The 25,279-nt window shown below is 37.3% G+C and overlaps 1 protein-coding gene across 1 annotated transcript; it reads right to left on the bottom strand.

Annotated features, from left to right (window-relative positions):
* Positions 1–523: 523 nt before the first annotated feature.
* On the bottom strand, positions 524–19,833 carry FEZ2 (fasciculation and elongation protein zeta 2; the record flags this gene model as incomplete). Its single annotated transcript, XM_081998586.1, has 9 exons — positions 524–600; positions 914–979; positions 3,119–3,194; positions 6,866–6,946; positions 9,663–9,931; positions 13,072–13,216; positions 14,601–14,717; positions 17,852–17,960; positions 19,598–19,833. The coding sequence occupies 9 exons, from the start codon at positions 19,831–19,833 to the stop codon at positions 524–526; spliced, it is 1,176 nt and encodes a 391-aa protein (XP_081854712.1).
* Positions 19,834–25,279: the final 5,446 nt, after the last annotated feature.

The following is a 25,279-nucleotide window of genomic DNA, read 5'->3' as shown; positions in this document are numbered from 1 at the left end:
AATCCTTTAAAAATCGTATAGAGGGAGTTAAGTCAAATGGTTGTACTTGAAAAAAAATAGTAAGACTTGGAAAGCATGATACCAAAGAAGAGAAAAATTTTGCAGTATATGAACATGAAGTATATGAACATAATATACATTTGGGTGGCAAATAAAAAGGCGTCCATCATCCTTTTGTACATCTGTCATTCAGATCTTGGGAGTTTAGCTAGATGCTAAACTTTAAGCACTAAGAAGATGGTACTATTTATATGTCAAGAATTAAGTAAGAACATAAGCATTAATAAGATGTAGGCAAAGACAGTCAGAAGAAAAACATTTAAAAATAATTTAATAACCTGGAACAACTCCTTAAAGCTAAAGCAAGCAGTGATTTTTCAATGTCTGACATTCTATTAATATAATCAATGTGTAAGACTGGAAAACAAATGATTAGTACACAAACCTTTCAAATAAAACGCGAAAAAGGTATTGCAAGTAAATGTAAAATACATAATTTTTACTATTGGTCAGAAGGTGACACTTAAAATGAAGCTATACGCACTTTAGCTAGCAAATCCATTATTATCATAGACAGCTTGAATTCCAATTCTGAAAAACCTGTACAACACAAGTTTTTAACTACACCCATTTAACATTGTAAGCCAGACTGTTCTGCTCCTGCTGATGTCCTTCAGCTATTTGAATATAAACCATATACTTTGCTGTATTAGACTATCACAAACAAAATAAACACATTTTATTTATGAACTATATGCTCAGAAACCTTGGACAAAATAGGAGATAATATAAATGACAGTTGTGTTTGATAGAAGGGCAACATAACTCATGAATGCTGTAGGACTACTCTTTTCAAACACACCATGTATGTACATTAAGTTAATTTAGAATCCCTCCTAAGGGACATACTCACCCTTTAAAATATAGTCTGTTAACAAACTTGGCACCTTCTCACTATCCTCTTTCATGGCATGCAGGACTAAAATATGAAAAAAAATAAATTCAGATATTTAGTCATAAAGACAATACTCACAAAAGAAATACCATGAAGCTGTTTCAACTAGTTATAGGGATATTACTACCAGATTCATAAGAAAACTCTTAACTGGAACATGAGAAGATACAATGAGACACGTCATACCTCCACCTTTCAGTTGTGTAATTCTCACTGAACTCCACGGTAGATGGATGTAGTTTACGTGATTAATAATGAAAGTGTCAGCAGTCATAACAACAACAAAAGGACCTCTTCCCTACACAAAAATCTCTCCAAAACTAAGAACAAGAAAAATCTCATATCCAAAACTAAAATAATGACTGCTGGAGGGTTGGAAAACTTAGGTAAAAAAGTACGGTCTATTACTTATTTCCTTGACCTTCATCCCGAATCACGGAATAATGACACTTTTCTGGAGAAACACTTATGTGAATGATCTGATGAAAATGTTGTGGTTTTTGTTCCCCTGAAATGGTGAACACTAGCAACTGTAGCTTAGAAAAATCTTAAAAACATGATTGAATTTGGCATTAACTTAGAATAATTTGTGACTTTGCATAAGTCAAAATTGTCCATCCTTGCATATTTCTGAAGAAGTAAAAACATTTGGACTAGCTCAACTTGACACCTATAAGCTTGTGTGTTACTCCATAAACAAAAACAATGACAATCCTTTATGAAGGGCTCTGGACATGACTGAAGGAATCAAAACTACAGAATTCTACAGAATAGCAGTATTTCATAAGCTCCAAATTTCTCATATAAGACTGAGCTCGAATTATAACAAGTGCTTTATTTCAATTTTTATATTGAAGACATTAGTGTTTATAACTACAGAGTAATAGACAGCTTTGAAAGAAAAACCCAACCAAAAAACCCCAAACACCTGCTTTACTGTCCGTCTTAACAAGAGCAGATAGAGCAAGACAGAAATCTGCAACTGAGACACAGGATCAAGTTCCCACCAGCCCACAGAAGGAAATACTGCTAATATTCTTTACAGTGCATTTGTACAAGACATTTTGTTAGACTGTCAAACAGCACAAAACACTTTCAGGAGGCTTTAACCTCTCTGTGCTTAATATTGAATTTTTGAGAATATTTTCAAGTGAAATTTAAAAATGGCAAGATGATAAAGTTTCTCTGTAGGTGTAAATATAAAATGAAAAATCCATTTGTCACAGAATAAGTATTAGTTACCAGCTAAGGGTGTCTACTGCAGAAAAATAAAGGGAATTTAATTCCTGCTTAAATATTCCATTTACTCTATAATTTCTATAATACTTATTTTCTCTTTCCAGGAAACAACCAATAAGCCTTTTACCGTGTCTCAGCCATGTGTGCACTGAGATCTGATGAAATACATTGATGCTCTCTACCATCTATTTTTAAACTGTTCCTATAAACCTCAAATGAAGGAGATGCCATTGTCTCCCAGAGGTGATCTGCTGTATTTAACCACTTTAATAATTAAATTTTAAAAAACCCCCAAACTTATTTTTCATGCAAGTTAGAAGAAAAAACAAAAAACGCAGAGGACTTAGAACTTGAGGATCTGGCGTAAAAAGATGTGAAGAAAGTGGAAATCAAAGCGCTGCCAAACTCTGTTTGGTTTATACTTCCTAATTATTAAAATTTATTAAAAAAAAAAAAAAGAGAAAAGCAGGCTATTTAAAGGCAATCAAGTGAAATCATTATACAACTACTCATAAGTGTCCTGACAGCCATTCCAATTTTTGAAAGTCATTACAATAACCTCAATAAAACACAGCAAGTTTAAACAAACAGGGGTATATCAGCTACTATAAGACAGTATTGCCAAATGCCACAGCATGCAGTATTTTCCGTAAGGCCCACCTGTTGAAATAATATGAGAACATTTACTTTCTGATACATGCAAGTTTGTAGCCTTCAGGGAACAGCTAGGAAACAAACATACTATGAAGGCTCAGAAAACAAGTAAAACCTGGCCAAAATCCACAGTTCAAAATCATGCAACTTTACATACATGCCATAGGGTAGTGGGGGGAAGAGATAACTGTATGTATTTATTGTTTTTGAGCAACCACAGCTGGAAATACAAAGAGGAAAGGATCTGTGAGGGGAACTTCATATACTCACTTTTAGTTAATGTCTGAAGATCTTCAACAGATGGAGGTCCATTTTTCTTCTCATAAGGAATGACGGTTGTTAAGTACTGTCAAATGAAAAAGAGAATTACTCAATAGTCCTTTCATGCAATTTATGTTGCTTATACTTTATTTTGAAGTATTGTAGCAATTGAAATTGCTGGCCACAAATAAAAGCTTTTCAAAAGATTGTATTTCACAAGACATTAAGATTCTACCTTTCCTATCCCAAAGCTTTTATCACAGAAGCCAACTTTTTTTTTTTTTTTCAAATTATGGGATCAATTTAGAAGTTGTGCAGCTAAACACTAAAAAAAGTATTTTTTCAATTCTGAAAATATTTTTCAAACTATTTCTTAAAAAAAAAAAAAGAAAAAGAAAAAAAGTATAAATATCATGCAAGTGTCACCAGTCACATCCAAAATCAGAAAGTAATTCTTTCTTCCTAGGAAGTACATTTTAAAAAAAAAAAAAATCTTTCCAGGTATATATTGATGTTGCCTTCAAATAATTTGGGAAACTGAGAGCAGTCAGCTTTAAGCTGACTGTTTAGTGGGATCGTGCACCTCATGCCCAGTCATATCCTCTCTCTAAAAGCCAGATGGACTCAGTTCTGTGTAACTTAAGGGAACATATTGTATGGGATGTTCTGACACCTTACCAAGAACTTATGCAAACACAGGGTATTCTTCTCCCTCCCTTTTCCTTTTGCGTTTTCTCACATCCATTTAGCACAGCAGAATAACATATGCAACACTTCTTAGGAAACAGTTAATTTTCAATTTCTTTTCCAGCACATGTAACCAACAGGTATCATTACAGAACTACATTCTTACTAAAATTACCAGAATCTATAGCTAGATATAAGGCTGTTAAATCTACAAATGTCAGGGATGAAAGCAGATCTACTAACTCAGAAATCAGATCACAGGCTGTTATTTCCAGCCTTCAGAACTAAGTGGTATTTTACCCCTTACCTAGAAAATAAATTACTAGGACATGTTTCACTGGACCAAATACAAACATTTTCTGTTTTCCTTCTCCTGCAAACTCCACCTTACAATTTTCCTCTCTAACAGTAATAATTAAAAAAAAAAAAGTAATTTCTTTCTTAGTTTCTGGAAATCATCTTGTTTTTCTCAACAATACTTTACAGCTGTAACAATGTCTCTATAATAACACAATAAAAACTCAATTCCTTGAATTGTTGTGTGAAGGATAACAAACTACGAAAAGGAAGAAAAAATTACTGAAGTGTACCTTGCTTACATGCCCAAATGTTAAGTTTACTGTGATCTCTACATTTTTGAAGCAGATTTGACAATATGATAAGCAGCAATTCCCACTGCAATTTGTAATCACCCATGAAAAGCATTCGATATTCCTAAAAATCAAAATTATTAGGACTATCTTGAATTTTCTTATGGAAATATCACACGAAGAGCTACCAACATTTCAATGGCTTTTATGCAGTTGGTGGTGTTTTTTCCAACTGCATTATCAGATGGGAACAGGTAGTTCCCACTGGAAGCTTTTTTTTAAACACCAAAAAATTCAAAGTTATTTTCACTTATGTCTTACACACACAAAAAAGGACTAAAATTTTAAAAAGGAAAGTACCCAGTATCAGAGTAATACTACCCAGAAAATAGTAAAGGCAGTAAACACTACTAAAATTAAAGCCTGAAAAGAGTTCTGAAATAACTATACAAACTTGTCATAAACTTTATGTTGTGACTTTACATGTATGAACTTCTGCCTTCTAAGGTACACAAAAAATTGTGTCTCCTTGCATTTTTTTGAGCTCAACTCCAGATTATTAACTTTTCTCTGCTAGCAGAAAACACCTGAATGTGAGTTTATAATGACAATACACCCTGAAAAAATGCTCAAATGAATATTCTGAGAGCAGCACTAAGCAACTGAGCATCTGATACTTTTTTCCTTTGCAACTTGCTGCAATAAGGACACAATATTTTAAAAGCAAGGCCAGAGTATGGTAATGTGAAAAAAAACCCTAAATGCCATAGAAAAAGGGATTTCCAGGACTAAATCATAGCTGGTATCTTTCCTACCTTTCTCACCTATTTTTCATTTTAAGGTCTTGTTATTTCCATGACTGGCTTTAGGATACAGGAAGGGGAAAAAAAAACCCATAACCTTGCTAACAAGGATATAGTATAAGGTAAATCAGGGAATAGTATGATCCATATGAAGAATAACATTAGTAAACTAACTGAAAAAATGACTGGAAAAGTTATCTAATCAGTGTTAACACATGATTATGCTACTTATGTCTAAAAAGTTAGGAGGCAGTCAAAGAAGAAAAGGTGTTATTTGAATAGAGACATACATATAAAAGAAGCCTTTTAACCAAAAGTAGGAGAGGCTGGCATAGCTAAATATGTTCACTTTATGAAAATACGTGATATTTAAAATAGCTAAAGATACAGGTAAAGAACTAAACATCTGCAATTTATTAAATTGTAAAGATAGCAAAGAAAAAAAATGAGCACAGCTATTACTTTTACCAGTATTGAGATAATGTAGAGTGATAAAAACTCTGTTAGGTAGGCTTTATGTATGTATTCAAGATCCCCAAAGGTGGGGACAAATAGCTGAATCTATGTATTCATGAACTCTCATACATACACCTTGCTTGAGAAAGAAGGCAAGTCCATGATTTCAAATCTCATGATTCAGGAATGACTTGAAAGGAGTTGTTTTACCTCCTGAACTCCTCTGCAAGATACTCCAGTCATCTTCCAGACAAAAGCCTAATCAGCTATGACTTCTAAAGTAGCAGGCAGTTTACTGCCTCAGTGGACTTCTCACCAGGGGGTGGGGGGCGGGTGGAAATCTAACACACTCTGACACAACTGCATTAACTATAATGGGTGAGTATGTATTCAATAAGGTGAAATACCAGTATTTGTCTAAACAATAGCATACGCATTAACACTTTACCAACATACAGAATGCATTTAATAAAATACATACTACAGTTCTGAAACAAACCATTAAGTACTACTTTGAAATAAAGCATAAGAATCTTGCTACTTAAGGTGTATGTAACATCTACAGTGATATTCACTGAAGCTGGGTCTCTGTGCTGTATATTTCAACATTTAAATAGTCAGTGAAAAGACACAACCTTGCCTACGGCTTATGTAGTTTCTATCAGTAGTCTGCATTGCACACATTTGGCTGCTTTTAGCATCATGCAGTTTTCAAAGGCAAAAAACCACACAGTAGAGTCCATGCATTTTCCAGATGCCACTCTGGTTTTAGATATATCAGCTTTGAACATTTGAAGAAAAAAGAAAACAAAAACCTTTTTTCAGTCGGAGATATTACCCAAATCCTTAATGCTGAAGGCTGAAGTGTTATGTCTAACCTGATACATAGTCTTCGATTGGCTCAGATTTTTACAGACATGCAATGTGTCTGAAGCATCCATTATGCCAAAACAGACTTTTAGTGCGGGGTAAGAAATAAGTAAAGGTTTTTATTTCAGTGCATCAAGGTATCAAGTCCTGACTGTCTCAAGCGGTTGGGGAGAGAAAGAGAATTTAGGCTGATCAGAGTCCAGAGGCAGGGAAAGAGTACAGATTCCAACATTTTTGTCCTGATTTTTCCTGTCTCAGCATGTCTCTTCAACTACTGTCCATTTTCAAGATCTCAGCTCCTACCAAAAGTGCAGGCAAGAATGAGGAAATGAGAGAAGAGAGCCCAGCACCTGTTTCTCTCCACCAGAGTTTCCAAACGTGTGGCGGAAGCCATTCTGTATGACATTTGAGATCCCTTCCATGCTGAAGCGCTAAAAGTAGTGAAAACATAGCAGAAAGAAAAAAGGGACAGAGAAAAGTTCAGAAGACTATTAATCACTATTTATCAAGACTATAAAAGACAAATGACAAAGACAAGCTCTAAGATGTATTTCAGCACATTTCTATTTTTTCATTCACCTACTTCATTTTTATAATGAAAAAGCAAACCTTATAATAGCAGTTTAGCAGTAGAGCTACATTAAAATTTAATCGAACGAAATCTTCACACTGCAGACCCAATAATTGAGACATGCCCTTTAAGGCTGTTTAATTTTGAAATGTAAAAAGCAATATTTTTGAAAGTTTAGTTCACAGCACAATCTGCTTTAAAATTTGTGTTTGAGCAATATACTTTTAGAGACACTGCTCATACCAATTTTTCATATTTTAAGCACCTACTAGAAACACTGTACAGAGGTAGCAATTTTCAGCTCTACCTCTTCAAATCATTTTATCCTTTCATGCTTCCTTTTCCACAACTGAAGCAACAAATAGCTATCAACTGTATTCCCCTTTTTTTGTAATATGATAAAATATATGCAATTAGTTAATAACACACCCATATTCATTTCAAACTCCATTACATAGGATCATGGAATCCAAATAAAGAAAAATATATAATCCAACCACAGGTTTTTTTCCTTGAACTTTTTTTTCCTTGAACTTTGTAATCCTTTTTGCTTGCTGGAGACAAGAAGTAAAAAAAAATATCAAACCAGTTTGATGTTTAGCATAAGGTATAAAAATCAGCTACTGACAAGAACATAGAAAGAAAAAACTGTCAAGCTGCTGACATAGGGCTGTAAGATGTGCAGACCTCAGCATGCTTAGCTGGATATATTTATTTATTTATGGGAGAATAAAATGTGCTGGAATACAGTATACATTCGCTTTCTAAAACACAATGTCAGTAAACAGACACAGATGTTGACAAAGCCATCTTAAGTCTTTTAAGATATCCTACTCAAATGAACTGGTATCTTCAAGCTCTGACTTAATTACTGACTAATTAGTCCCTAGTTTGCCCATATGAGGTAAAAGTTTTAGGAGTCTAAGAAAGTGATTTACCCAAAGCCTGTATCACGGACAAAGAATTACCACCTCTGTTTATTAAACTATAGCATGTAGAGGAGAATTTATTTTCTTAAGAGCATGAAAGTTTAACCTTAGTTCCAAGCTTTGTATTTAAATGAGACTTCATTATAGTTTTAGTTAATAAAATTATTAATTTATACATTAGTTATTAACAGAAACTCACTCTTCACAAAGTTACTTGAACATACTATCTGTATACACACTCTCAGCACCTCCTTAAAAAAACAAGAAAAGAGTGTTGAAGGAAGTTTGCACCTCTTTCTGGGAGAAGGCTCTCAGATCTGTACTTGGTGATAGTGAAGGGAATTTTCAAAGGAAACACACACATACACCCTACAGTCTTATTTGGGAGCTAGTTTGTTCAATCCCTCTCAGAATCTAAGCAAGCAATCTGACACATCTGTATCTTGCAGCAACCAAATATGGAAGTGTCTTACATTGGGACCATGTACAGTTATACCTGAAAGCATCATTCAAGTCTCTAACCTTGAAACTCACCAGAGCAGCTTTTGAATCACTTTTGACTCAAGTTGCAAAACCAAATAATAATTTTTATTTCTAGTTAGAATACCACTTTTTGTTTTTCCATGACTGAGAATCAAAAAGGAGTACATTTGAACTTTTCACTGTGCTCTTGCAAAGGGATGACAATTTTGTATTGATTTCCAGACACATTCTTTCTTAGAGTTCCATTAAAACCTAGCTGTGTACCCAAAAGATGACTTTCACTAGAGGGACAAGATCAGAACTCCACTGAATTATGTCACAGGCATCTTATTCTTATAAGTTTAGAAATAGATTTTGAAGAATTAGTGTTTCATTACAAATGTTTATTTCTCATGTTTGAAAAACAAACCCAAAAATCTTCTGATGTCAAACTGAAGCATTCTTTCTGGGACTTAGCCAAGATCTCCAATACATTAACCACATTTTCTGCATCCTATAAGAGATGTTTAGAAATTGTAACATTAATATCCCACTTCAGTAATTTAAAATTACACTAGACAGCTAGGAAAGAAAAAAAAATAAAAATCACATTGACAAGATAATAACCTAATTTCCTTTATTCTCTGCCTCCTATTATTCAAACTGTTTGAAATATATTTTTCCTTTTGTTGCTATGTTCTGTAAAAAATAAAGAAAATTACCTCCTCCCTGTATACCTGCACTTCATTTTGGCCTCACCCCTGTCTTTTGTTGGCCATATGAACTCTGCCACAGGTTTCAAGAGACTGAGGGTAAGACTTCTACTTTTTTCCTACCTAAAACCCAACATGATCAATAAATATTTGTACAACTACACCAACAATAATACTGAATTTCCTGTAAGACTAGCAGTGGTACACACATACTAAAATTCACACACTGAAACCAAACAGATAAATGAGCTTGCCTACTGACAACAGAACACACAGCAGTACATCCAAAGACAGTAGTTTTGTGATCTTGTGGGGGAAAAAAAAAAATTCTCAATAGGACATGCCTAAGCCTGTCTGCAAATGAAGGCATGGAAGCAGGTGTACCAGGTATCTTGATGTAATCTAGGACTACTACTTCCCACAGGGAAAAAGTATTTTTTCAATCTATAAATAGTTATAAAAATTTTCTTACCGTTCCAGGCATATGACCTTTTTCCTGTTTGCCATTCTGAGGACTACCATTTTTCTGCTTCTTTTTCTTCTTTGCCATTTCTTTGTGTTCTCTCTGTTTGTTTTGTACTTCAATGAGGACAGAAATGAAGCTGTTTTTCACTTCCTTCTCAAACTCCAACTCATCTCGTAGAGCCAACTGCTGTACCAGTTCCTCAGAATAATCCTTAATAGCAGTCTCAATTTCTTCTAGCAGTTCATTTAACTCAGCAACAGACAATCGTTTTACTCCTATAAATAGTTCATATAAAAAGCAATCTGTTAAGATTTTAAACATGAGAATATTTGTAGGAATTACAAGAAAAAAGTACTCTGAAATTTAAAAAAAAATTCAGTTCTAAACCTACATAGAACAAAACAATATTCCTAATGGAATAAATACATCACAGAAGCAACTAGATTAGCAACAAGACGACTATTAAACTTTCTTCTTATTTCTGAGAAATCTGAGATAATCTGCAAATATGAAGAGCATGTTGTAGTAAGCTGAAGTAAGTGCTAAACTTCTGACACCTCTGTATAACTGTTACTTTCCATCTAAACTCATTGTTCAAATTAAAAGGTCTCCATATTTTCTGACACAACAATCAACACTTTGGCATTTCTGGAATGCTTGGATTTTTACAAGTTAATTCCAAGATAATTACAGTAATCCAGTAATTATACTCTATGAGCGAGTCAATTTTCTTGGGAATATTGCTAAGGTATGTATGCATGCATATTGATAAAAGCTTGCACCAAACTTTTATGATAAGATTTTTCAATGCATTTTAGAAAAAAACAACAAAATGCTCCGAAGTTTCTTTGTCTGGGGATTGTAATCAAAAGCATGGCCTTGTCTTGACCGAAACAAGGACACAGATCAAAACTAGCTGACAGTCTCATTTCAAGCAAAAATAAGCATTAATAGTTTTAAGAAAGCATGAGACTGAATTGGTCAATGCTAAACCAGAAGCCTATGAAAAGCTAGTTTGGAAACAAAAAACCCTTCAAGTTTGCATTTTAAAGGTACTGTTGGGTCATGTGTTACAGACAGTGAAATTATGACCAAGAAGAATGTTCTGAGGTCACTTGGGTTACAAGTGCGCACGTTCTTTCAGGACTGCTTTCCACTCCCATTTAAGTCTGACACATCTAGGAAGCTAGTTAAGTCCCAGCAGCTGCTATGTCAAAGAACATAATTTTCATCGGCATTTGAGAAACAGCTAGTTCTGGTTAAACTGAAGAGTATAATCTGTCTAATTAAGGACACTGCGTAGATATTTGTAATTATTTGGTTGCATTGAATTAGTCTAGTATATGTTATGTCTAAGAAAAACTGTTATAAATGAAAGTACCTATGGACAAGTGTTGGAAAACACAGATAAGGCCACAAACTACAAAAAAGTATAGTACTTAGAAGCATCAAAGTTGAAACATGATTTTCCCTCTTAATTTACAGCAGGGAAAATGGATTGGAGAAATGTCCTTGTGACTTATTTACTAAAGTAAAAGCAATGAAACCTGTTAAGACAATGGTCCGGAAAGGAGCCACAGTTTTTCAGAGTAGCTGAGGCCTTAAACTCTGTTCAAACACTGTAACAGTACCATATGCTTAAGGACCTAAATTCCAAGTAGGTTGAACCATCCATCGCCTATACTGTTGTTTAAACTATCCTAAGTATGCGGCATGCAGGTTATGGCCTCTACTTGTAACATACACATCTTGTGTAAGGGACATGTGGTATGTGGTACATACCACATTAGGTCTTAGCACAACAATAACTTCTTGCAAAGTCAGCTCTGGTTGTCAGCAACAGCAAATAGCAACATCAACTCAAACATAAGCAGGGGAAAGAAAGGTAAATTCAGCGACAGATTATCTGGTGCTCTGTGGGTACAAGAATAGGCCTTACAGTCTGTGAAACTAAGTATACTCTGTGGTAAAAACTAGTATAAGTTCCACATGCATTCAGTACAAAGGACAATCTAAAAAGCATAGGTTGCACCACTGTGTTGTTTTTGTGAAAGAAGACTAGAGAGAGAACCAGTGAGTCCGAGAACCAGCTTCACCACCTAAGCAACAATTGTTCCAAAAATACAGATGCAGATTACCCAACTGCTATCCTAACTTGTTTATGATAGATCAGTTGTGATCAAAGCCTACAAAAGGGCTTCACAGGAACTACTCAGCAGGTGAGTGAAGACAGACTAATTCAAACGCAGAAGATTACTTCGATTAAATCTTAGTCATGTAGGCTAAAGGACTTGCCTGTGTTGCCAGAGCTGTAACTGGTTTTATTTTTGGACTGTCTTAATATATTGTCTTTTCCTATCCAAGAAAAAAGTAAATACAAGTTTTGTTTCCCCGTTCTTAATCCTAAACATTAACACCCTGACTTGTCTTATAAAAGCCAGATAGTTTCTAGGAAAACCCCGCAACAATTTCAGAGATGCAGACTAATTCTGAAGCAGTTTCACACACAAAAAAGGTAGCAAGAGTTTTTCATAAAAGTGACCTGAAAGATATGACAGCAGATTCTGAGAAACTGGTGAAGCAAAGTTAAATTATCTGCCAAAGTAACTCAACGCATTGTTTGGTCAAGGTTGACCTTTAAATCATAAAGACGCAACAGAAAAGATGAACTCCTGAGGCAAAGCAAAATAAATATGATATGAAATACCAAGCAGGATTGATTAGGTCCAAACCTAAGGACATATGGAACTGTCAGAAAAGCAGGAAGCCCTGCTGAGCAGGATACACTTTGCTTTCACATTCCTGAAATTTATATGTTGAGACAGCCAAGAATCCAACCATGAAAATGGAATCTCCTCCATAAATCCGAAGTGTAGCAGAAACTGTAAGTCATGTCACAAAAGCTCAGCCAGTTTTCTGAATCTTTTACAGAATTTATATTGCTGACTCAGACTACAGGAAAGAAAGCACCAAGCTTTGCAAGAGTGACCGAAGTAGAAGGATCATCTAACAAATACTCTTTGTGTTCCTATCATCTTCTAGAATTGATTTTGACAAATACGCAGATGAAACAAATCTCCATCATGAAATTAATCACAGGTTTCTTTTACATTCAATTCAACCTACTACAATTAAACTATACATGTAATTTCTCCTTTCCTTTTTTATAGGGAAGAACAGATGGTTTCACTTGAATTGAAGAAGATTCAAAATTTAGAATAAACTTTGTAAGCTGACAAAGTCTTCTATTTATGTTCCAAATCCTAGTTTATCCTTTCAGGGAATTTTGAAAATATTTTTGAATGCAGGTATTTCATAAGAAGGACTCGCTCTAAATCAAACACATGGCAAACTTACCCTTTAAACTATTTTCAATAAGCATAGAAGCAAAATACTGAATAAATATATCACTTACTCTCTTCATAGCTGTTGTTCGTACTGGATCTCTTGAGTGTCTGAATTTCCTGGGAAAGTATGGAGAGCCGATCTGACTGGGTAGGTGTTTCATCATCTTCGGGATCAGGCGATTCCTGCATCATTTCCTCTATTTCTTCAATTACCTTCAAAAAATGAAAACCCTTATGAAAACCCTCCCTGGACAAAGAGAAACAGCCTGCGATTTGAAGCAAAGCTGTTAAGAGCTTAAGGCTTGCTTTTTTAACTTTCAATTAGCAAAGATGCTGCTGGATGAAACTAATACGATGACTAGATTGAGAAGAATCAACAAAATAATATTGACATTTCCTCCCCATCCTGGCTCTCTGAGAAAAAGCCTACCTCTTCAAGGTAAATTGGTAACTTGTAACAAGCAGTGTATTGAAACTACAGAGTTATTTCTATATGAAGGTACACATGGTTCTGCCTAGAGAACTGAACTAAAGAATGAGCTGGAATATCTTTTCTGAGTATTTAGTTAAAGGAAAACAAAAAAAACAACAAAAATCAATTACTGCCCCCCCTCCCATTTCACTACACTTCTCTAAAGCAAAATAACAACAACAAAAAAAGCTCTGAATAACCTGAAAATCTGCTGTGCTTATGAGACATTTTATGAACTGATCCATCATAATCTGAAACTGATTCATATTCCTCAGCATAAGACCTGAGCCAGACGGAAAGTATGAGAACAGAAATCCTGTGCATAAGAGCTTACTTTGCGGTATAGAAATGACCATATTTCTACAGGCTAAATTATTAACTGACCAGCAGAATAAATAAAAGATCAACTTTCACAGGTTTGAAGGCTGTAGGCATTGCTGAGATCCACCCCACCGTAAAAAAGAGCAGCAGCAGTTGAAGTTATCCTGCCTCCAGTACTCTTACCAACCATGTTCACCACAGTTCACACAGGGAACTATTTAAATAACAAGGAAATACATTGTTGCGTTTCCTCACTAAAGCAGGATCTTAATGGCCAGTCATTAAACTTCCTGAGAAGAGCAATTTTCAAGAGAATTTAAGTAAATCCATGGATTCCAAACAGAAGCCTTTAGACACCAAGTAATTTGAAAGCTGAGTAGCAGAACTGTTGATCTGCTCTCATATTAGGCAAAAACTTCAAACAATTCTCACTAACCACAAAGTCATGTGAAGATATGAATGGCCATACAGTCATGCTGGAAAACTATGAACTCCACAATACCACAAACATTCTGAAAATATTTTTCTTCTTAACACATGTGTTTCATTTAGTAGTATTTCTGACTAATTTGTGGGAAGAAATGTATAAAGATTTCAAAGACCCTGGACTATCAACCTCACCTGAAGCATCTGAAATACTTTTCAAATCTGAATGACTTAGTAACACCTCACACATTATTAGGACCCTAAATAAAGAACAATCAAGAAGCTTAGCTTTGGTACAGCAAGGAATAAGAACAAAAAATAATTACAGATTAAAAGAAAATACAATATCAACAACACTATCCTTGATGAATACTTTACCTGCTCTGCTGTGAAGAGTGGTTCATCATTGATGCAGGAAACAATGATAGAATGCATATCCAACTGTTCTCTTAGCTCTTCGTCATCTGACAGGTCAAGGTTCAAGTTATCGTTTACCTAGAAAGCATGACAATTTTTTTATATATATACACATACATATACCCCCCCCCCCCCAAATACATTTACATATATAAAAAGCAAAAGGGGAATGAAGCAGATTCTTTGTCCGTAATAATGGAATCAATTATTCTTGCTGTCAAATATCTGGAAACTGAAGTACCTTAACAACCAAAATCAAAACTGCAACTGGAGAAAATTAAAATAGCTGTCAATCTTCAACTCTTTAAATACCCTCAGAATATAAAGATCATATACACAATAACATGCAGACACTTGCATGGAAAGCAGTCAATCCAATGTAGATATTTAAATCTTAAATGAAGATAGACATTTGTCAGTGTGGGGTAAAAAGCTATCTATAATCTCTAACATTACACAAACCTGTTATTTTACATGCTTTTATAGTTCTACTTTTTCACATAATGAAAGACATGAAAAAAAGTTGTTTTAAAAAACCAGAACATTGTTATATCCCAGTTTGTTTTAAAAATATATTGTTGAATATCTCAGGGCCTTTTCAAAGAGAAACATAAGTAACACTGTTCCCACACATACATCATCAAATTACACTCATCCTTCAAAACCAAAGATGTACATAAAGTAAAAGATTTAAGTCTCCTCCTTCATCAGTCAGGTATATTTTACTCTCACACAGTGACATATTCTAGTTTATTTGCAAAGTTGTTTGCTTTTTCTGCACTTTGTCTATTACAAGATTCCAGCCAAACCAACCCAGAAAAGCCCCCCAGCCCCCAAAAGCTGCAACCCCTAATCTTTGACATTTTGAGCCTATCGCTTTAACTGATCTTTGGGCTAATTTACAAGCATTATGACTAGCTGTGAAGTCCTTGGTCTCACTATATCAGTTTTCAATTTTTGTTGCAATTCCTCCAATGTTCCTGTTTTCTTCAGAATAGTTTTAAGATTCATTTAAGATTTGTTTCACTTAATAGTTTTCAGATTCATTTTGAAGACAGTACTGATATCCACAGATAGCTAATCTATTGGGGAAAACATACTATTTGTATATTTTCAGCCATCACAATGAAGTCAAACGTCCACTTTTTTCTAGAATCTGAATTCCAAGAAACATGCAGTGACAGGGCTCCACTAAGAATATTTGTTCATCTAATGCACAGATACATCCCAGTTTTGACATTCTTTAACATCTGGAGTCCTCAAATGTTTTTCCGTGTATATAGGATTATGACAACAACTGTGGGATAGTTAAGCAAGGATAACAGTTTATCTGAGGAGGTCAGCTTCCCCTCCTGACATCTCCAGAAACAACATTTTGAGAGACTATCAGAATATATTCTGATAATTTAGGCTACTAAACCATCTAAACCAGCCCAAACTACAGCTGATGCCAAAAGGACCACCTGGCCTTCCACCAGCCACTCTCCATGCCTGTTTGTCCTCACACTCCTACCAGGGAATGACCTGTTTAAAAGCAATCTAACAAAATTATAATAAACAAGCAACTGCGCAGTTTTGTTCCTTGTACCACTGTATAACACTTCCACCCAACTACTTCTTTCACCATCAGAGCTGTACAAATGTGTTCACAGATCGGTGATGTGAAGCAACAAAGATTAGATCAATCAGCCTCATTCATCTTTTTTTTTCTTATTAAAACAGGAAGAGAAATACTTTAAGCACAAGTCCAACAGCATATTATTAGTTTCAAACACATCAAGGAAGTGTTGCTTAGCTGTTCGTAGTCATTGTAAGAAAGTTAAAGCAAGCTGCTAGCTGGTCCATATGTGTTGTCACATATCCAGAAACACTGCTGAAACACAGAGAAGTAGGAAAAAAGTATGTCAAACGCTCCCAAACAGATGGGCTTTACACATCAAAAGGCATGCCAGGTGGAGGGAAAGCTGAAAAAACTTGAGATATGTTTAATCCATAAACTGATTTTCCCTCTACTGGCAGCATACCTAAGATTCTTTCTAATCCAGCAACACCACTTTACATTTTTAATGTAATTCCTACATAGCTCCTTGCAAAGAACTTACAAAAACTATATGAAACATTTTTTTTTTATATTATATGTAGTTCCTTATCAAGAAATCTATCAGTCTTCCAGTCCATTTTTCAGTCACACAACAAGGTCACAGCATGGGAGGTTGTAAGTCTTTTTACTTTAAATGTAAGGATTTAATTACTCTAAAACCACTTAGAAGATCAGAACAAAGACTCTAATGAAAATGAGCACAAACACAAGTCAAATTCAAGGGATAATCATCCGATTCAAATTGAGAAAGCAAGCTCCAAATTGCCATCTTCCCTTGCTGAACCCCAAAGTATCCTCTTCAGCAGAACAATCTTTGTTCCTGTTACAGTAAAAAAAAGCTGTGGATTATATAATGGACGGCAGAAGTCAAAGCATTACCCTATTCGCAGGCTACACAAACAGGTATTTTTACAACATAACTCAATTTCACTATGTTTAAAAGATAAGCCACTCATTTCCTCAGAAGACCAGGGAGATGGGAATTCTTCCTAGCTTTTCTTCCTGAAGCTTTTTAATCCACTTTTAAGAAGGTCAGAGGACAACCCTTTTTATAAACCTCTCTGAAGCTATTCGTTCCCTGCTTCCTCCCCAGACAACTATTCTACTTGTTAAATAAGAAAAACAAACTAAAACAAACTCTAGCACTTCTGTGTCTCTTGGGTTGGTCACCTTTCCTGTAAAAAAAGCCACCTTAGTCTCCACCTGACTACAGAATGTGATGAATGTAAAAAAAGTCCACACTGGATTTACTAAATCAGAAGCTGCTGCCTCTCTTCCTCCCTTACTCAGAATAGTGTTCAACATGAAACAGACAGCAGGAAGATTTTATGTAAAATGCTTTCTCATTTTGCATTTTTTTTCTGTCATGCTCTGGCTCTAATGAACAGCCACCTAAAACTAAGCCTGAATTATTCCAATCCAAGGAGATGCAAACATACATCAATGGTTGGTTGATTTTTTGATTTTTAAAAACCTCTCATGTATAATACCAAGCACTAGAAATATTTTAAGCCATTTAATAACAACACTCTTTTATACAAATGCAAATTGTTTTATTACCCTGCTGAGTATAAAAGGTCCAAAGAGGGTATTTCTGCTGATCAGAACTTACCCCTTTTTCTGAAAGATTTAGTGTTGGCAAGTGCAAAGCTCTGGTGTGGGAAGATTTCCAGTCAACAGGCATTACATTACCATAATTATCAGTCAAAGCATTCCAAATCCTGGAGAGAGGGATAAAGGAACAAAAATGCAAGTCTTAAAACAAGCAGCAACTGATCAGCAGTAAACATACTTGTAATGATAATATATTTCTACCAACAACTATTTTTTCCTCCCTAAATATTCATCTACAAGTTACTAACAATATTTTAATAATGTTTTGAAGCTAAGAGAAAACATTTCTTCATAAACATAATTTATTGCCCTTTTTAAACCAACAATTTATACACAAGCGGTGAAATAAAACAGTGCGATGAAGAGGCAGCTTTACTACTAATTACATAACCATACTCAAAATCTTTTTTGGGTGTGGATGAACTTAATGAAGTTTGAGCTCAGCTATAAATTCCTTTCCTAGTGTTGTTCCTGTTTTCCTTGCTTTTTGCACCTTAAAATCAGGAATTAGCAAAGGCTGAGTAGTAAATTCTGAGCCAAATATTTTTTTTTTCTTTCTATTTATCACAGTATAATGAACATGCACAAGTTACACTAAAATTCTGAAAGAATTTTTTTTTATCCAGAAGTACTCTTGCTGAGCTTGGCCCACCATTCTTGCCTACAGTTGATCTTAATTAAGTCTACGGTGTACAACCTCTCTGGCTGTACTTGAGCCTTGCACACGCAGCCCTATTCTGGTATACCAGGTCAGATTTTGAAAGAGAGCAGCCCTGTTAAGCAGGTTGCTGCCTCAAGCCAGCTAACAAACCCTGCCTCTAAGCACTACACTGTGGGTGCATGTTTGGAGTGGTTGCCTAGATAGGCTTAGGGGAGGTCAGAGGAATGGCTGAGACAGGCAGAGAAGGGCAGACGGAGCCTCATCACTGCACAACATGTCTCTGATTCATGGTTCTCTAACTTGCCTCACTGTTCATACCATAGACATCTCGTCTTTTGCTAAAAGAGGGGGTTTTTTTTCCCTTCACTTGGTATAAGACACACAATTTAGCTACCTCCATGTAAAGAAAAAATGCAGTATTTTTAATGAAGATAAGCTGACAGAAATTTACTGTAAAGTAACAAGTATAAATACTTGTAAAATATTGTTAAAAGTAGGAAGGCAGCATAGATCAGAAAGTCTCTATTGCTCCGGGGAAAAAACAATTAACACAATTGTAACTGAGATCCTGTTCTCCATCTGCTTTTCATACTTTCCATGTTTAATTTCAAACACTGAAACAGCAGGCATTTTGCAAAACGCTAAACAAATATTACCCTCAGTCACTTCGCATTTCAGAACAGCTACTTTTGCGTCCCCCGGGGGTAAGAGGCACAGGGTTGCACGCACACTTCCCTGGCAGCTCGGGGAATGCAACGAGGAGGCTCGATGTCAAACCAGCGCCGCCGGCTCGGCCGCTCCGGGCCGGGCGGCTACCAGCTGCAGTCCTGCGAGCGGGGAAAGGCTTCAGCTCCCGAAGCCCGCTCGCCCTGCCGGGCTCGGCGAGAGGAAGGCCCAGGCCACAGGGCCCGGCGGGGGGGGGCAGCGCCTTCGCAGGGCAGCGAGCCACAGAGCCCGCGCTGCCCGCCGGCTCTGCACCCTGCCCCGCCTAGCCCCTCCGGCCGGGACAGGCCTCCTCCTCCTCGGGAGGCCCAACCACTGCCCCTCCCTCGCCCTGCCTCCCACCTCCAGGCCTGCACTCACTCGTCGTCCTGCAGGGCGCTCTGCTCCGTGAGGGGCCGCAGCGGAACGCGGCTCTCGCCGCCGCCAGCCCGGGCCTGAGGGGGCTCAAAGCACAGGGACAACTTCTCCCCCAAATCGCCACCGCCCCAGCCGCCTTTGTCACGGGCAGCTTCGGGACCGCTCCCCGCGGAGGGCTGGAAGCCCGAAAAGTCTTGCCAGTCCCCCGGGTCTCGCTGCGAGGCCGCCGCCGCCGCCATAGCTGCCACCACAGCTGGAGACGCCGGGCTACGCGCCCCTGGCTGCCGGCGGTGCGCGCTCCCAGCGCCTCCCGCAGCTCGAGGGGCGGGGGACGACAGGGGGCGGGGCGTGTGACGGCGCGGGCTGCCCAAGGGCCGCAGCGGGCGGGGCCGGGCGCGCGGCAGCTGCGGAGAGCCGTTGGCGGCCGGAGGCGGGGCGGCCTCGCCGGCAGCGGTTATAGAATCGCAGAATCATTGAGGTTGGAAAGGTCCTCTCAGACCACCAAGTCCGACCGTCAACCGGACAGCACCATGCCCCCTAAACCTTGTCCCAAAGTGTCACGTCCACACGTTTTTTGAACACTTCCAGTGATGGTGACTCCACCACCTCCCTGGGCAGCCTGTTCCAATGCCTGACCACTCTCTCGGTGAAGAAATTTTTCCTAATGTCTAAACCTCCCCTGGCGCAACTTGAGGCCATTTCCTCTCGTCCTATCGCTGGTTACTTGGGAGAAGAGACCAACACCCACCTCACCGCAACCCTCTTTCAGGTAGTTGTAGAGAGCGATAAGGTCTCCCCTCAGCCTCCTCTTCTCCAGACTGAACCATCCCAGTTCCCTTATGAGACTTGTTCTCCAGACCCTTCACCAGCTTCGCTGCCTTTCTATGGGCACAGTCCAGCACCTCAACGCCCTTCTTGTAGTGAGGGGCCCAAAACCGAACACAGGACTCGAGCTGTGGTCAGCAGCGCCAGCCCGGCCGGAGCCGGGCGCCTGTTCTGTGGGCTGGGGCCGTGGCCGAGCGTGAACCGGCCCGGCCCTGGCGCCGCCTGCAGGGAACAAAGAGAGCCGGACTCAGCAGCGCCAGCGAGCATCGTGCCCGGCCCCTGTACGGGGTCTGCGCCTGACACGGGAGGTGTCGGCCACAGGCCCAAGGCAGGTGCTGTTGAGGCAGCGAGTAGGGGCAGTTCACCGGGGAGTGGAAAGGGGAAGGAGGAGCATTTGCAGTAATTTCATTGTAAACCGGTAGCCTAGGGATGGGTGGCTTTTTGACTATAATGTTTCCCTCTGTTCAGCCACCCAACACATACAAAACTAAGTTTTGGAGATACTTGAAACTTACTAGCAGTCACCCCCATGCCCATCCTTCGCGAGCTTTATATTGTGTCCTTGCGTGCAACAGCTTATGATGGGCTTTTTTTATCTAGTACTTTTTTGAGCCACTGTAAACTTTTGATATGCCTAAGTATGTAGCAGGAATTTTCTCTGCTTAACTTCCTTGAATTTGGCTTAAGCCTCTTTTAAGTTTCTTTTCAACTTTCCTACTTGATGTTTGGAGAGAGACACGGCAAATGGAAAAGTCATTCCCCATTAAGCATCTGCGTGTAACTGAGGTAATTTCAAGACTTATGTCCTATCTTACTCAGCTTTTTCAAGCTGACAAACCCTACTGTCTGTAGGCATTCCAAATATGATCTTTTCTGACACCAGGAGTAGGGCAAAGGAGGCCAGGACTACTTTTGAGTATTCAAATGTGGGTGCACCACTGTTTTATACAGTAGCACGATGGTGTTTTCTGTTCCACTCTGAAGAAAACCCAAAATGTTTGCAGGCAGAATGTGAAGATGCTCTTCTAGAAGACGTAGTCTTCCATAGCCATAGGCTTGGGAAGGAGCAAAAATGCCTGAACAGGTAACTAAGCATAACATAAGCATATGTAAATGTAAAGGGTTGCCCAAAAATACCGATCTATCCTAGTCTAAGTCAGTTATGGGCTTTGCAGTAACTATTACTACTTGGGCATTTTGGATTATTGCAGATAGCTCTGCAAGAACATTGACTCCAATGTTCAAATCCGAACAGTAAATATAATGCTAGATCCTGGGTGTACCATGTTTCAACAATATGGACATTTTTCAGTCCTTTACCCTTGATCTCAGAAGGTTGTAATAGAATGGGAAGTACAAGGTATGGCAAGGTTGGACAGAAGATATGGAACAGCTCCCAAAGAATCATATCTTGGTCTATTCAGCACAGAAAAAATAGAAGATACAGGTCTCTAAATTAATGGGTGGCATATAGATACTGATCCCCTGCTGCTCTGAATGCAAAGTCAGGGATATCAAATGAAACCATCAAGAGGGTAGGTTCAAAGAAAGAAAAGGAGGCAGTTTTTCACAGAGCAAGTAGTTAAGCTGAAAAACTCTTGCCTCAGGAATTTAGATGCCAGAATTTCACATCAAGTCCATTAACTTACAAATTAATAGAAGAAAAAAACATTACAGGCTAATAGGTAAAGAGATGATCTGTGGCTCAGGAAGTCCATGAAGTGCAAGTTCTGTTTCCACACACTTTCTATACGACCTCAAATTAGAGTCCCATATGATTGATTATGGCTTTCTGACAGGTACGACTAGACCACAAGGACCACATGGCAGGGCAAAGGCCTAACTTTGTGTTTGAGAGATTGATCTTTACTGAATGCTGAAACCATTTGGAATGCCACAAATCCCCCTAATATGAAAATTATTTAGTGTAAAACCCAGACTTTCTGTAACTGCAAGCTGTTCTTTACCCACAGTATGTTCTGAACTGTTCTCATCGAAGGTCAGCAGGACAATAATAGGAATTCCTACTCCCAGGGAAAAAAATTCACCATCATATCAAGCTATACACTAATGTTTCAAAGACCAGGGTACAGAAGTAATAAATATGAACGTTAAAGAAAATATGCATCAGTAGGTTTAAAATTTTTTTTATTGTGCTGCCAAGAGCCAAATTACAAGAAACCGCCTTACAGTTAAAAAAGTAAACAAGCAATCTGCTGAACCGCAGTGCACTCCAAGTGCCACATACGCATCTATTTTTCAGAAAATTATATCTGCATTTCTCTTACAAGAGCACAACAGGAACCAAAGTAAAAGAGTGTAATGGATACAGCACATAGGATAAATCATATCTTTAAAATAATAATAATAAAATAATAATAATAAAAAAACATTTTACACCATGTCCTATATCCTGCTAATATTTTCAGAATATGGCCTTGATTGTAAAACAAAAGCAAGCATTTACAATTTCTGGATAAAGACTGCTTACTCTTATGCAAGGAATGGATGTTTTGTCTTGACAAAATCTTTGTAGTAACTGGACAGAAACATCTCTGTTTCAAGATCAGATTGAGTACAAAACACTGGGGAGACTACATTTTTTCTTATTGGTGGTTGGAAACTGAAGTTATATAAGCAGAAAAAATGTTGACCCTTAATGATACACCTATTTTTTTTCTTTGATGCAAACAGCTAGAACACCTTTTTGATATTCTAAAACAAAAAAAATTGTTATTCTTCAGATTAATAAATTAGGTCATTATAATAATAAATTAGGTTTTTTTTCAGTTTTAAAGTTCAGCAACCTCTGACCAAGTATTTACAACAATACTTGAGAGTTCCTTTACAAAAAATACATTTTCTTTTCACATTAAGCATACTGGGTATCTGTGTCTCTTATGACAAGCATTTGTAAAAGAAAAAAGGCAATGCACAAATGGGTAATTAGTATAAAAGTGCCAAGACCTGTTTGGAAAGTTAACATTGTATTATACAGTCAGAGTTATAAATGAGGCAAGCTACAACAAACTTCCAGCTTAATGTGGACAATATTCCAGTAGTTGTTTCAAACAATTGTTTGAAAAAAAAAAAAAAGAAAGAAAGAAAAAAAAAAGAAAATCCAGGAGCTGATGGTGTTATTCTATGGAGCTGATTAGTGCTGCATGTATATTGTCATCAGTGTCTCTAGCCAACGCATTCATTAAAAAGCCTTTTTAAGGCTAAGCAGGAAAAGAAAAATAAGAAACACCCTGAAATGTAGCAAGAGCAACGCTTACTGCTATAATCGTGCACGTACTGTACACACGCAAACACAAGAGTGCACACACACACACACGCGCGCACACAAACACTTTCAAATCAAATCAAACTGTAGGTAGAATGAGATGCTCTTTTCTTGTTTTTCCTAAACTCACAAGCGATTAAGCATTGATATGGAATGCCTGTTTATCTGTTTCTGCTCTGGGTAAAATCTCTCTCAGATAAAAATACATTCAACAAGAAAAAAAAATAGAAAAAATATATACTGTATACATAGTATTTTATATATACAGTATATATATGTATACTGTATATACACATGCACGTATATATACATATGTATACCTACATGCATTTGTATATACATATATATACACAAACATACAAATACTTTTTGTTGTTTTTAGCATAATTATATTTACATAAATATTCCTATAATGCTAAAGTTTAAAGAAGCATGATCTCCTTTTTTTTTTCTGAGCTTCAAAAAAGGTGCTTGAGTAATATACAATTAAAATTAAGCAGCTTCCTAGCATGGAAGTAGTTTCTAAATCTGCATACCAGTAAATAAGAACATCAACAGGAAAAAAAAAACAACCAACAACCTTAAAACAGTCTCTTATTTACTCTCTTGTAAGCAAGAGCTTTGTCCAACAAAAACATTTTTCCTTCTCCTGTATGAACAACCAGAGATTGACATAAAATAACAAAACGAAACCACAACAGACAAAACAAACAAACAAAAGCCCCTGGAACTGCATGGTGTTCTTGACTTTTCCTTCCTTCCTTCAATACTGCTGTCAAAAGATCCAGTGCTCATATCAGGAATTACTTAGGCCTCAGTCATTTGCTAACTCTGCCGAAGTCTGGCTAATCTAGCCAACCAGCTTTGAAGAAAACAAAAATAAAAACAAAAAGCAGCACAAGGTATAATTTTATACATCCTTAATAAACCCACCCTTTATTTTCTGCTATAACCTTTTCCTTGCTATTTCATTAACTACTGCAGCTTCTCATCATATAGAAAAATATTTGCAGCTACACCACACCTGTGATGTGACAAATTCTGTTCTAGGAGTATATTACTGTAGCAACAGCTGAAAAAAAAAAAACCCCAGACCTTTTCATATTTTTTTCACCTGGGGTTAGGCTTTGCTGCAACAGATGCAATTTCAGAGCAACAAGAAAAACCACTATCCTGCTGCTCAGCAGTGTTCTTTATTCCTCTCCAGCCAAGCATGACCAGCTTTTCTTCTCTGAAACTTCCTTTTACCTCATTGCCTACCCCTAGCCCCTGATTTCCCCTCCCAAAAAACCTCTATAGCTATGTTACAAGCAAATACATCTTAACAAGTTTTAAAACTTTGGTTCTAAGAAAACACTTGGTCAGTTATCTCAAGGAAAAGTGGGAATGCTTTTTCTGGCACATTGCAGGAGTCAGAGCTCATCCCAGTAAGGTCTCAGAGCTGTACATGTAGTCACAAATCCAATACAATCCACTAAGCAAGTGCACAATTCTAATTTTATTTTAATATCAGACTCAGTCTCTCTTTCCCTCTCTCTCTGTCTTTCTCAAATCCTTGGTAAGGGTGCAATTCT

Source organism: Phaethon aethereus (genome assembly GCF_964289735.1).
Source record: "Phaethon aethereus genome assembly, chromosome: 3".
Taxonomy (NCBI): domain Eukaryota; kingdom Metazoa; phylum Chordata; class Aves; order Phaethontiformes; family Phaethontidae; genus Phaethon; species Phaethon aethereus.
This window is presented reverse-complemented; position numbering and strand designations above follow the sequence as displayed.